The sequence below is a fragment of the Dermacentor albipictus genome, unplaced genomic scaffold (assembly GCF_038994185.2).
Source record: "Dermacentor albipictus isolate Rhodes 1998 colony unplaced genomic scaffold, USDA_Dalb.pri_finalv2 scaffold_15, whole genome shotgun sequence".
NCBI classification, from domain to species: domain Eukaryota; kingdom Metazoa; phylum Arthropoda; class Arachnida; order Ixodida; family Ixodidae; genus Dermacentor; species Dermacentor albipictus.
In genome coordinates this window covers 8704101-8719004 of record NW_027225569.1, presented here as the reverse complement: position 1 = coordinate 8719004, position 14904 = coordinate 8704101, and the positions used below count along the sequence as shown (strand labels likewise).

At 50.9% G+C, this 14904-nt stretch overlaps 1 protein-coding gene across 1 annotated transcript; it reads left to right on the top strand.

The window, feature by feature from the left end:
- Nucleotides 1-5057: 5057 nt before the first annotated feature.
- LOC139051848 (uncharacterized) lies at nt 5058-6991 on the top strand. The gene has a single exon (XM_070528866.1). It carries the CDS (start codon nt 5064-5066, stop codon nt 6930-6932), a length of 1869 nt encoding a protein of 622 aa, XP_070384967.1. The 5' UTR covers nt 5058-5063; the 3' UTR covers nt 6933-6991.
- The last annotated feature ends 7913 nt before the right edge of the window (nt 6992-14904 follow it).

Sequence of the window (14904 nt, the reverse complement as noted above, 5' to 3'; positions counted from 1 at the left end):
ATTCACCTTGCTTGTGTTGGGAATAGCCAGCTGAAAGGTTATGAGCCATGGCTGCGTTAGGCCCCGTCTCCGCCCGCAAACAAGGGCTCGCAAAAAGAAAGTACCACTTTTTGGCCCTGCCTCGCGCGTCGAATTAGGTCCCTGTAATATCTCTTGCGGGCTTCCAGTTTCGGTTTCGCATCGTTTACGTCAGGGCGCCGCTCAGCGCCAAACACTGTAAGTATACCTGCTGCGTTCCCGCTCGCTGGAGCAAACGCGTTCTTTGCCTGGTCGCCGACTCGAGAAGTCTGGCTCTTTGGCCGCGTCTCGCGACCAGGCCGTTCGGCCTCACGCCGTAGGTGCCGCGTCCAGCCGCGTCGTCGAGGCTATTTCAATCTGGCGACGAGGATCGACGCTGCCATGATGTTTCTCATTAAAAGTTTTCTACTACTACTACTACTTTGCTGCCGCAGACGCCGGTTCCTGCCCGCACGCGGCTAGCGTTTCACTTGTGCAACGTCCAGCTGCGCAGCGCGTTCCGTCGCTATTCGCGCACTAAACTGTCGACGAGGTAAACCGTTCTTCTGCCGTTCCATTCCTGCTTCAGACATGCAAGACGCGGCAACTACGTCTGCTTCTCTGTCCACAGCAACTTCCCCGCCTTTGTGCTCTGTGGCCGGCATGGCGTTTGAACCATCCATACCGCCTTTGCTTGCGCTACCCAGTACTCATCCGGCACCGTGGCTCACGTGGAAACGTTCCTTTCGCAAGTTTCTCCAGGCGACCGGATACGACGCACTACAAGACTACAGGAAGCAAGCCATTTTACTCAGTAACTCAGGCTTCAAGGGCCAGCTTCTCTACAACCTGGCGTCGCAAATATACCTGACAACTGCAACTTTCGAAGACATTCTGCGCCCCTTCTACCGATATTATGAGGAAAGCACCAATACCCTGGTGCATCGTATTACATTCACGGATAGAAAGCAACAACCCGGGGAAACCTTTGAGGACTTCGTCATCGCGTTACAAAGGCAAGCGCCTGCTTGTGCGTTCGCCGCTTGGCACGATGAGTCCCTTCGCCACCAAATCTTGGATGGCGTCGCATCAGCAAGAATACGAGAAAAATTACTGTACGACGGATCGTTCCGCACGCTGAAGAAAGCCGAGGAAATCGGACGAAGCTTGGAGCAAGTCCACAAGGAATTTCAAATGTTCAACAACTTGTCTGTCCAACGCGTATCGACGCAACGCCAAGATGGCGTCGACAGCCGTCACCTTCGGAATGGCTATTGGCGCGTCGGCGGCGACGAACGCGCTTAACCTCGGCTCCGCCAATGATCGCCTCTAATTGCGGTCATTCAACCCGGATCTCGCAAATTTTGGTACCATCGTCTCCGTGAAGATCAGCGGCACAAGTGGACACCACTTTCATCAAGGTGGGCCCATTTTTGACTAATTCCTGAGTGCTCGAAGATTTCGCCGACCGCCGCACCGCTAGACCTAACGGCGGTGCGGCGTCCGCAAGCCCCGGCCGGAGACTGCCCGGCAATGGCGGCTCCGAAGACTGTGACTGGCTACGATCCTGCTTCTATGCAAGTCGTACGCATGGATACAGCTCAACTCGAGGACCTTCCACCATCAGAAGAAGAATATTTGGACGACATGGTCCGCATATGGCGACGCAAGCAGAAGCCTCACGTTCCGAAAGTCGCCGGTGCCGCCAAGCAGCAACAGACGCCGGCTCGCTCCGCGCATGCTGCGCACGGGGACGCGGCTAGCGCGACCTTGAAAGGCGGAGCCCGCAAGCCCCAATGGCGGCCGCAGCAAACGCCGCGCTTTGGGCGCGACGAACTCATCGTGGTGCTCAAGCCATGCACAACATTGGACCTGAAGGCGACCTTCGTTCCAGGCCAAGCCGGAGTTGCGGTGCGCAACCTCATACGTGACTGTGGAGAGGTGGACCTCTCTGTATGGCCTGTATGGGATCAAAATGTATTAGTGTGTGGACTGAACTCAGTGCCCGCCGCCGAGAGGCTCCTCGGGGACGTCATGCTGGTGGTCGGGGACCGCCAGCTCCCATTCCGTGGACACGCCAAAGCCTCGGGTGACGTCTGCAAGGGGGTCATCAACATTGACCCCAACGATACATCGATCTCCCTTAAGCAAAAGCTGAGATGGAGGCACGGCGAGATTCTCTCCGTGAGGAAACTGGGCGACTCTAACGTCGCAGTGGTCACCTTCGAAGGGAAGAGGGTGCCCCGTCAAATCTACTGCAGCGACCAGGGCATCCCTGTAAGACTTTATAAGAAGACGATCCCCGCCTGTGACTGCTGTGGCACGGTGGGGCACCGGGCTGACGTCTGCCCGAATCCACAGTCAGGACGCTGCGGCCGCTGTGGCTCTCAAGTGGCTACCACTTCCGAGGGCCCTGCTGAACATGAGTGCACCCCTCGTTGCCTCATCTGCGGGGGCAACCACCTCACCGGTGCTGCCGGCTGTATCGGCAAGTACCGGAAGCCTATCAAACCGAGGACTCCACCGACCAACGCCAGGCGGAAGTCGGCTCCCAAGCAGGCTCCGCACACCAATGTCAACAACAGGCAGTCTACCACTGCGACGGGCAAGTCTGGACAAGTCAAGACGAACGCGAACTACGGGACCAGGACGAAGGCGCCGACTTTCAACGCTGGGGATTTCCCGTCCCTGGGAAACGCCGAAACCAAGGTGAGCGGTTGGGTTAGGGCTGTCTCCGGGCCTCCCTCTCCCTTCCCAACCGAAGCCGCCCTACAGCAGCAAAATGCTGAACTCAGGCGCCAGACCGAAATTCTAGCTAACAAAATACAAGAGCTAGAGGCAAAATTGGCCAGGCTCGCAGAGCCTCGGGCACAGGACGGGCCTTCGGAGCCCATGCAGCAAGCTGAGGTGGCAGAACAAGATGACAGGGCTTCGGCCACGTCAGAACTATCTAGCGTCTCGCAGTGCTCGGGCAGCACAACTGTCGAGCGCATGCCCATCGTAGAGCACCGTTTGGAAAATTTAGAACGCACAATTGCGGACATGCCAGGTAAAATTTTAGCAGACATCAGGGCTTCCTTCCGGGAACTCTGGGAACAACAGCTCCCGCACATTGTTCAGAGCATAACTCCAGCCGTGATTGACACTGTCCTGTCCGCAGTACAGGAACGGGCTGGCGTCCAATTTAGGAACAGCCGCTCTCGCTCTCGTTCCCCGCGACCGGATTCGCGTAGGCGAAAGGTGGTCACTCGTCAGACCATAGGCTCCCAGGAACACAGTCCGGCTGCCACCTCCCCGGAGATCGTGGTGCCTCGGTCTGAGGTGCCATCGCCTTCGGGGAGTGGGCCTGCCCTTCACAATTAAAAACTACCTTCACTATGGCTATCCGACCCCAGCGGAAAGCCCATAACAAAGCCGTAGAAGAGAAATTCGAGATCATACAGTGGAACTGCAGGGGTTTTCGGAGCTGGAAGAAACGGTCGCACCTCCAGCTCTACCTGCAGTCCCTCGGTTCCGTGCCGGCGGTCCTGGCTCTACAGGAACCCGGCGCGGAAGCTAAATTCACTGGGTATAGCTCGTTTCAAGGATGTCCTACAACGTGCATCCTGGTGAACAAGGCGTACACCGCAGTCCCGGTGGATCTCGACTTGGAGATTGAACAGGAATACACCATGGTCAAGGTCCTGCCACTTAAGCGCCATTACCCGTCAATACATATTCTGAATATTTACTGCCCCCCGCACAAGCAGCGCGTAACTTTCAACGAAATCTTCTACCGCGCGCTCAAACTGGCTGACAAGGAACCTCTCGTGATTATTGGGGACTTCAACGCTCCCAGCCTTCATTGGGGATACCGCTTTGAGAAGGCCAGAGGACGCAAACTGGCGGAGCTAATATCCACACTTTGTCTCACGCTGCTCACGGATCCGGCATGGCCCACACGCGTGGGCAATTCGGTAACGCGTGACACATGCCCTGACCTATCTCTCGCTAAGAACGCTAAAGATGCCGCCTGGGAGAACCTGGGGGACTGTCTTGGTAGCGATCACTGCCTTCTCCGGATCACTCTTATGGCGAAGGCGGCTCGCAAAAAGTGGAGCAAGGCCAAATTGACTGATTGGCATAAGTTCAGAATGCAGGAGGTACCTCCCTTGCTCTTTTCCAGCGGTTACGCTGAGTGGGCAAAGCAATTACACAGAATACAGCAACAACACGTTACGGCAGTTCAGACTTCCGAAGACATCCCCGCAGTGGACAATCACCTAATGCACCTGTGGGAGGCGCGCCGAAGCCTTACCAAACGGTGGAAGAAGCAAAAGCTGAATCGGAAGCTTAAGGCTCGCATTACCGAACTCACGGAGCAAGCCGCAGCGTATGCTGCCCAGCTCACGGACTCAAATTGGATGGAAAAGTGCAATTTGGCAGCGCGTCAAATGAGCTCGAGAGGGACGTGGCGTCTCTTTCGCAGCCTCATTGACCCCACTCAGACGAGAGGGGAGACGCAACGACAACTTCTGAGAGCTTTGCGCGGGTACCAAGGCACGACAGCTCAACTCGCGGACACGCTATGCGACAGGTATCTCTGCCGCATAGAGGACCCGATTGGGCCCGAGTACGAGTACGCGGGCAAGCCTAATCCAGATCTCGATGCCCCTTTTACATTCCACGACCTTAGGGCAGCTTTAGCTAAGATGCGCAGAGGTACGGCTCCGGGCCGTGATCGCATAACAGTGAAACTATTGGCGAATCTTCCGGACTCGGCCTGCCTTCACTTGCTAGAGTACATTAATCAGATCTGGGACGGGCATCCACTCCCTCCTGATTGGAAGACCTCCTTGGTCACTTTCATCCCTAAGCCAGGCAAGACCGTAAATACCGACAACTTAAGGCCCATTTCACTAACTTCGTGTGCGGGCAAACTTATGGAGAAGATGGTTCGGGATCGCCTCTCTCCGTACATGGAGGCTAAGGGCCTCTTTGCAGACACTATGTTTCGTTTCCGCCCGCATATGTCTGCACAGGACGTCCTCCTCCAACTACATCGCGACATAATACGACCAGCAGCCATGCGCCACAACGACAAGGCCATCCTTGCCCTCGATCTTAGGGGGGCCTTTGACAACGTTCGTCACAGCAGCATCCTGGCAAACCTGAGCACCACGGATTGCGGGCACAAGGCATTCGCTTACGTCAGAGATTTCCTCTCGAAGCGTCAGGCCCTCCTTAAGATCGAGGACGAGGAATATGGCCCATACACCATGGGCACACGGGGCACTCCCCAAGGAGCGGTCTTGTCGCCACTCCTTTTCAACATTGCCATGATGCAGCTTCCACATCAATTGGCCCGGGTGGAAGGCATCCACCACGCACTTTACGCGGATGACATAACAATTTGGACTACCGAAGGGAGCGTTGGGGAAATGGAGGACCGCCTCCAGCGGGCCGCCTCCATCGTCGATAGTTATGCTATCCGCTGTGGTCTCCAATGCGCTCCTGCGAAATCGGAACTTCTTCACATTAAAACCAATCCCAAAGACAACACGAGTTTGCGTCTCTTTCTGATGGGAGGTCCTATTAGAGAGGTCGAGGAGATCCGGATCCTGGGTCTGTTCATCCATCACAGACTCAGCCCGGAATCCACTATCGACAAACTCAAACGCATAGGCGAACAGGTCGGACGTATGATCCACCGCGTTTCCAACAAACGCGGCGGGTTGCGGGGCAGGGACGCGCTTCGGCTCGCCCATGCCTTCGTAACCAGCAGGATCCTATACTCCGTACCCTACCTTCGAACTACAAAGAAACACGATGAACGCATCGACGCCATCATAAGGAAGGTTACAAAGCGAGCTTTGGACCTCCCGGTGGCTACCTGCAACGCTAAGTTGTTGGCTCTAGGTGTGCTTAACTCCTACCAGGAGTTAAAGGAGGCCCACCTTGTGAACCAATACACGCGACTCTCGCAGACGGTGTCCGGGCGCCACTTGCTAGACCGCTTGCACATACAACACGAGTGCATTCCAGAGGAGACATGCAGGCTTCCGGAGCTCTGGCGTCACAAGCTCTGGGTCCCTCCACTCCCGCGCAACATGGACACGCTGACACATGAAGGCAGACGAAAGGCGCGCGCTCGGGCTCTCGAACACCAATATGGATTAAAGCAGGGTGTATACTACGTTGATGTGGCAGGGCCGTCGCCCACAGGATTCTACACGGCTGCCGTAGTTCACCAGGACCAACGAGTTAACGGACTTTCCTACCGCGCTTTCAACTCCGCGCAGGCCGAGGAGGTTGCTATAGCACTTGCCGCCTCGGACCCGAATTCGAAGGTAATCATCACAGATTCGCGCAGAGCCTGTGAGCACTACCTGGCGGGCGAGGTATCACCTTTATCCTACCGCATTTTACAGCGAGCCGTGAGGGAATCGGACCCCTCACCCAAACGCATTATTTGGACTCCGGGCCACCAGGGCCTTAGAGGTAACGAGGCTGCGGACGCGGCCGCCCGAGCGCTTACCCACCGGGCACCTCAACCAGACTCTTCCGGCTCAGAGATTAGACAACCGCTTCTGCGGTTCAGGGAAATTCTGGCAGACTATTGCGAACGTCATCGGCTTTTCCCGGTCCCTGCTAAGGGCCTCAGTAAGGCCGATGAACGAACACTGCGGCGCCTGCAGACAAACACCCTGTTGTGTCCTGCAATAGCAAAACATTTTGACCCAAAAGTTGATGGGCGATGCCCTCACTGTGGGGAAGTCTCCGATAACTTTCACATGGTGTGGGCATGTCAGATGAATCCGTCCCTTCCCCCCAACCCTTCCCCCACTAGAGAGGCATGGGAGGCAGCCCTACTCAATTGCTCGGCGCTGGAGTCCCAAAGGGCTCTAGTCCAACGGGCGCGGGTAGCAGCTTCGTCCAGTGGGGTCCCCGACTAAGGACTCCACCTATGTAAAGGGCCATGTTCGGCCTGCAAACTCTCAATCCGTTGAATAAATGTTTTTCATCATCATCAAGCCCTCGACCCGGCGGCTTCAAAATGGCGCTCGACGACATGGCGGAACGACGCAACCTGGGGAGGCCGGCCAACATGGCGCCCGGCCCGAGCTCCGCGAAGCCAGTCGAGACATCGCAGGCCATTGTAACCGATGTGGTTCACCTCACCACATCGCATCCGATCCAGGCTGTCTGACCAAGTACGTTACCTGCCGTGCGTGCGGAAAAGTGTGACATTACGCTTCAGCTTGCCGTTCGAGGAACCGATTAAAGCGACAGTCTCCTGCTCGAACGCAGCTTGCTTCCGCTACCACCGACACAGAATCGCCCTCTACAGTCATGTCTGTGCTTGCAATTCAAGCACCGAATTTCCGTCTGGCAACAGTTTGCTCCGAAGTCCTCATTGTGAGTACTGCACTCAAGTTGGTCTTGAATACTGGAGTTACGGTGTCGCTGACGAGCAGCTCCCTGTACGAAGAACATTTCAAGGTTCTTGTTTTTTCCTTATCTCCTTCGAGTCTTCGACTGAAGAATTATTCGCTGCAAGAAATTTTGCATTCAGGACATTTCTCTGTGGTCGTCAAGTACCGCAACAATGCTGCAGTAGTGACATTTCACGTCACGAACCAAGGCGCTTCCCTTCTGGACTTAGACGCCATTCAAGCTTTGGGCATTGACATTCAAGGGTCTTCGCTCACATGTCAACAAGTATCAGGAGTTCCAGCTGACCCAAGCGTTCTGCTTTCGTCTCCTCCGCACAACGCTCCAACAGAGTTCGCCCATTTGTTCTCAGGACGACTAGGACACTTGCAAAGGGCTTCATTCACGACGTTCGTCTTCGTGCTTCAGTGCAACCAGTCTCAGTGAAACTGGGTCCTCTACCCTTGGTTCTCCGTGAGGAAGTCTCCGCTCAACTGCAACGGCTGGAATCAGCTGACATCATCGAACGATTGTAGGTGTCCGAGTGGATTCCTCCGTTCGTCGTGGTTCGGAAGGATAATTCCATTCGACCTTGCGTCGATCTTAGAGAACCCAACAAGGCTATCGTCACTGATGCCTTTTCCACTACCCAGGGCTGACGAACTGTCGCATCGACCTGCTGATGCTACTGTCTTCAGTAAGTTGAACTTAAAGTCCGCTTATCAAGTTTTATTTTACGAGAAAAGCCGTGAGCTTACTACAATCATCACTCCTGACGGTCTCCTTCGCTTTAAGCGTATGGTTTTCGGATTGGCATCTGTGCCTTCCGCTGTTCAGCAGATAATGGCATCTGTTTTAAAAGACTGTCCAGGTACCTTGTGCTGTCTAAGTGATGTTTTGATTCGGGGCCGCACACTAGCTGAGCATGATAAAAGTCTGCAAACTGCGCTTTCCTGAATCTCAGCTGCTGGTATAGAGCTAAATGCAAAGTGTTTATACAGTGTCCCAGAGCTCACATTTCTTGGACATAGGTTCAGTGCAAACGGCATTTCACCACTGGAAAACAAAGTTAAGTCAATTGTTGATGCACCGTAGCCAACTGACAAGAAGTCGCTGCATTTATTTCTTCGTCTCACGCGGTACTATGCTAAACTGATCCCGCAGTACGCTGAATTGGTAGAATCGCTTAGGAAACTGCTAAAGCAAGGACAACCTTTTGTCTGGGATCAGGCTACTGAATACAGCTTCCAGACTATTAAGTGGTTGCATGCGAATTCTGCGCATACGCCAAACAAGTACAGACGTACGTGGACCGTCGTCGCGCATCAAAATGCCCTCAATTTTGTCCAGGAGATCTTGTCCGAGTACGTAACTCGAGAACGTCTGGTCCTAAGTACTCAGGTTCATTTAAGATTTACTGTAGGGTAGGTCGCAATACTTTCAATCTTGAAAATGGCAAACGCTCAAATTCGTCGAAACTTGTGAAAAGCCCTGAGCGACAGGATTGTCTTGAAACCTTAACTGAGAGGAGTGATTCCAGTGACTACGCATTTCCTGACAATGCTTTTCCATCTTTTCTTCCAGTTCCTACTGGTATAGGGGATACATTTCTTGTAGCGTAATCATGCAGTACGCACATCATCACCACGGTACTGACTGTTATACAAATTCGTCTTTTTATGCCAAAAAGTATATTGCATATTACTTAGGTGCTGCAGTATCTTGGCGTGTAAAGTGCTTTATACGCACAATCTTCAATCCATGACAGCCACAAGGCTGTCTCGAGTCAGGCTCAGAGTGAATGAGCCACCCATCAGTGCTGTCCCAGGAGGCACACGCACGTTGGCATTTTCTACTTCTTGCGCTCGGTGAACTCTTTATCACGTGTGATCTGTGTAGGCAAGTGTGCATCTCGTCGTTGTCTTCCCAAGACGGGTAGTCTTCAGAACTGTAGTGCTATCGTGTTCATTTTCACTCATGTTGTGTGTTGCTCGTATAATGGGGAAGCCAAAGATGTCCACCTAGAAAAACAAGAGTCTGTGATAGGTACATGTCCCTGAATTTTCTATTTCATAAGGATGTCATCACCAAACACGGGTGTTAAAGTGCTAACATGTGCTCATTAGTCAACTCAGTTCAAGTTAATAACATGTCATGTAGTGAGCAGCATTTCCACTGCGATTGTTTTACATTTGGCCAACGCCAACTAAAATGTGTAGATGATGCATGTCCATAACTGATGCTAGTAGAAAATACTATTCATTGCATAATGATAAATGATGACATGTCCAAAACATACCCTGAGAAATCTTCATTGTGTAACGCTTAGACTTCTGTGTTCTTCTGCAACTTATGACTTGCTTTTGTTGCGAGGAGAGCGAGTGGCGCATTTTTATTCAAGGGAGAAGTAATGTAATGTCCTGTATCTGCTTCCAGTTTCGGTTTCGAATCGTTTACATCAGGGCGCCACTCAGCGCCAAAAGCTGTAAGTATGCCTGCTGCGTTTCCCCTCGCTGGCATAAAGGGATTCCAGCCCCCGCACACTCTCAAGTTCAACAAATAGCCACAGAGGGCGACAAAATCGACCTCGTGCTGCTGCTAACAAAACCAGCATAGTAAAATCACTTCAGGATGCTTACGTTAGTTCCAACATTTCCCGCTAGAGGCACCGTAATAAGCGGAATTTGTTTTTACAAACTTTCTCTTACAATTACTGAAGCATTTTTATCACATAAGAATTGGTGCAAAATTATCATTGCTAATTAGATATTGTACTGCTTGTTAGTAAGAATATTGTTTCTTTGACATTTTAAACGCAAATAGCGTTCAGCGTCATCGATCTTTCACGTGACCTCTGGCCTGAATTAAAAATTTTTACCGGTATTTTTGAGTGCACGACGGCACGGATTCATTCGTTCATACACTCGCTGGTTGCTTTGCTGCTAAAACTAGTTTCTTGCGCTTCAATGTCTCGCGTTATTTACCTTGGGGTGGAGTGACGTGTTTGCAAGTGAGCCTGTAAGCCCGAAAGTTCGGTTTCGGTCGTCAGCCATTCGGAACAAGCCTGCATCGAAACGGGAGCTGGAATCTGCTGCGGCTGTCAACGGCAATAACGGTGAGTCGTTTAACACCGCTGCTTTAGTCGTTGTGTAATACCCGTCTCATTATCTTGCAGGCGGGGACAAGTTAACGAACTAGATCCTGCATAACATGTGGGCAGTCAGGATACTCAGTTGCTGTTTCCTAACTAAACCTTTGCTTGCGAGGCTGTCTTTATACAGCCACAATCAGGAAAGAGAGAGCGATATCGGAACGCGCGTCTCATTTTTCATCTTATTGTAGCCGTGGCCATAGATGACTGAGTAGCCTTATTAATATCTATATAAAACTTTTTTTTCGAATCCGCCGGCAACTTCTTTTGTCCACAAAACGGAATAATGCTTTGGTAAAATGAAGTGAAAGTACAAAATTTAATGTACTAAACAGTTGCAAGCATGACAATTCACCCATATTTCGTACTTGTTGGTTCCAAATGTTCTCGCTGTTCTGTTTGGTTTACCGTAGGGCCTTTATTTTTGCAGTAGTGAAGTGGTGCATCACGTTCGTAGAGAAAAATAATCCATTAGTTCTAATAGCTTCATGGCTTTCATGCATTTGCTTGTAGAACCAGCAATCTGATCTCTTCTAGTGTATAAATGAACGCACAAATGTTCTCATTTGTGATCTTAATAAGAAGTACTTAAGCTGTTGACATGTATTGTAGTTAGGCAGACATCAATTTTATGGACAATAGCAATATTTATTTAACATGCTTCTTTAGCACCCTTGAACAGACAGTGTGCATTCGCATGTGTTCTGTAGTCGCAAACCATTACAATATATGTCATACTTTCTTGCATTTCATATTGCAAAATTGTGCTTTTTCAATTTCTGATTCAGTCAATATTTCTGTTCCAGACTTGCAGTGATGAGGACGGCACCGGTATAAAGCAACATACCCCACGCACTAAACACAAGCTGCTGCCTGCTACAACAAGGCCATTGTGTAGACGCTGGCTGCTACTACAAGGTAAACAGCACGTGGTTCAGAAATAAATATGCTTGATATATGCTGTATTGGCTTGCTAGTCATGAGATACATTTGATTTGTTTGCAGCATTTATGAATGTTTCTTCATATTTATGGTTCAGTATAATTGGTTCGAACATAAAATAAACACACATGAGTTTGGCTAATTTGTGCTGTATCTCATGTGCCGCTGTTCTGCCCCAACAGAGTCGATGCCAAGCACATGTTGGTCATCACAGGATCCTATCTACACCAACAGGAAGGGGCTGGAGCCGGATTTGCAAGGCTTTTACACCACAAACAAAGAAGCGCATGCAGAAGAATTCGTATGAGATATCGAGTGTGCAAAGGACTCTGTCAAGAATGAAAAGAGCTTCAGCCACCATTCCACCAGCACGGACATTTGGCTGAGTCATCCAGGTAACTCAAAAGGGACTTTCTAGATATTCTTCGTCTTCAGATGCGCCTGCAACTTCTGCCCTAGCACGCATGACTCTGGCCAAAAGAGTTCCGTCAGTTTGCCCTTAATCAGCTCCCTGGCCATGACAATTCGATTTATGCCAAGTGTAATTTTTCTTCTATAAATTCAAGCTTTTTCATTGCGCATTATTGTTAGCGATCATTGATCCTCATCCAAAATTAAAGGTCAACCGATTCTTTGCTGATACTTAATACCAGTCACTGTCTAGTAGCCTAACATATCTGTAGCAGTATCTTGTAGTGTATGTTGTCATGCACAATTCCTCTCCTGAAATAGCTGATGCTGCATCGGCATGTGTCTGGCATTAACCTGCGCACCGTGTGCTATGAATAATCTTACTTTTCTTGATGTTTTTAGCCTTCATTGCTTCGAGAGCAGAGTGGCTTCTCTCTTGAATGCCAGCTTTCTCATTTTCCGTATTCCTAGTCTCGTTGATGATGGCTCTTCTTCTTCGATAGCCTGGGTGTTCGCGCAAGCTACAGGGAAGTGATCGATTGCAAAATCTGGTTTTGCTGCCCCACTTGGTGGTGGTAGCCGTGTTACGTTTCTCGGATGCGGGGGCCTGGTCAAATGCATTGGTAAGCAGTATCTCACGGTAAGTGTTTGCTCCTGCAGTCCGCGCAGCGACACAGACTCCTAGTATACACGCACCGTGACTGGTGCTCCCCGTTCGTTCTCTCCTGCTGCTGCAGCCATGGGTAAATTGTGCTTGTGGCCTACCTCGGCCATGATTTGCTGAAAATGGAGACCAGCATATGTGCTTACATGGTTCGAAGTGTATGAAGTTGATAGCAGTATGGGTGGAAAGGCCCGCAAAAATGGCTGCCGAAGTTCATGCCCAAGAAAGCGACTTGTCCATATTGAGACAAAGTGGGACACCAAGTGTGAGCCCCAAATTAACGGCCCTCGAAACAAAAGAAACGTGCAGTTGGACAGGAGTTAATGATAAAATACTGGGTAGTCCATGTCGCTGTGTTGGTTGTGGCAGCAGATGCCTGCGTCACCTCAGTGCTTCGCAATGGAAGTTGCTCATCTTCCACGGCAACTCTCAGTTCAAACAGGTGCGACGCTCTGTCCAATCTATTTGTACTGCTGATAGTTGCTCGTTTCCAGACCACCACAAGCGACGAAAGCAAGTATTATGCTCTAAGTAGGCGGCTGAATGTATCCTAAGGGACCCGTGTATGTGAATGCTTACTGTTGCCATACGGTTCGTAGCAAATGTATTATGTATTTCTGAACCCTATTCGGCGATTGATTGCTGTTTAATTTTGCTGTTATCTTATAGGTTACGGTCACCGTGTTATGCTTCTCGGATGTGGCAGGCTGCTAAGTTGCATTAGAAAGCAGTCTCTTGAAGTAAGCATTTGCTTCTGCAGTCTGCGCAGCCACATAGACCCCGAATTTACACACGGTGATTCGTGCTCCCCGTTCATCCTTTCCTACTGCAGCCATGGGCAAATTGTGCCTATGGCCTTTCTAGACTGCGATTAAGCACGAGCGTAGACCAGCATACGTGCTTGCATGGTCCGACATGTATGAAGTTGATAGCCACATGGGTGGAAAGGCCCGCAAAAGTGGCTGATGAAGGGGATGCCCACGAAAGTGGCTTGTTCATATTGAGATAATGTGGGACACTAAGGCCCGGATTCTGAAACACTCCTTTCCTAACTAAGGATGCCTCACACGCTGTGAGGCGACCTGGCGTCAATTCTGGAACGTACCTTACTAAGGGGCACTAAGTTAGGGCCTCCTTGGTGCTTCCCCGCGCTTAGGGAGCCGGCATGCTACCTTCATGCGTCCTAACCGTGCTCCTCTACCTGAACGTATGCTTCTCCGCATGACTTTGCACGCGGTACGCTCGGCTAGGGTAGGTGCCGTGCGCAGCCAAGGCCGCGGTAGCCAGCCGCCGTGTACTGACGCCCAGTTTGGTTACGCGGACCGCGTTTTGTGCCATATCTTTTTTTCACTGTGATCTTGTGGAAAGCGAGCGGCGAGAATGACGGCCTTGCAATGTTTATCCGAAGACGATAGCTTCGAAAGCTATGCACGGTTTCTTCGACGAGCAAATGAACGTCTTTACGGGACTGTGTACAAGCCTCCACCTTTGACTCCAGCCCGGCGCCTGACTGACAGGCAGAATCCACTGGAATACTACGACGAAGCGGACTTTCTAGCCCGGTATCGTTTTTCCAAGCGAGCTGTTGCAGCCATACTGGCAGAGCTGCAACTGCAATGTAACACTGACAACAGAGGAGCGCCGCTACCTGCTCTCTTGAAGGTCCTCATCGCACTTTCGCCTTCGCGTTCAGCGACACAGCATCTGTTTTCTTGCTTTCAATCACATTGTTGTACCTTTGTAGAAGTTCCGTGAACAAGCCTTTTTCTTCCTCCGTAAAATATGCTTTGCCTGGTATGGCAAATACAGATACACACACACACGAAAGAAAACGCACGCAAAGAAAGAAAAAAAAGCGACGTCTGACCAAACGAACTCAGATGCTGCCATAGTTGCTAGACTGAAATTGCTTTCTTGCCACGCGCATCATTTTCGAACCATTTTTACGTTATTAACCAAAGAAATGTAATTTATGCCCCAGTATAAAAGTAGAAATGCAATTTTAACAGTCCCGGCACTTTGTCTCTGCAACTCATTACAAATATTTCGCATTTTTTGTGGGTACTCTCGAAACCAGAAGTCTCTAACGTTACACTTCCTTTGGCGAGGCGCTCCTTCCGCAGGGAAGGCGAAAGGAAGCTTTTAGAATTCGTGGTGGCTTTCCGAGGGCGCCTAACGTTTAGGCAGCATGGAGGGCTCCTTGCGGAAGGTAAGGAGACGGTCTAAGGTTAGGAGGATTTCAGAATCCGGCCCTAAGGACACACATTAGCGGCCTGCGAAAGAAAAGAAACGTGCAGGATGGAAAGCCGTCAACGCTAAAATGCCG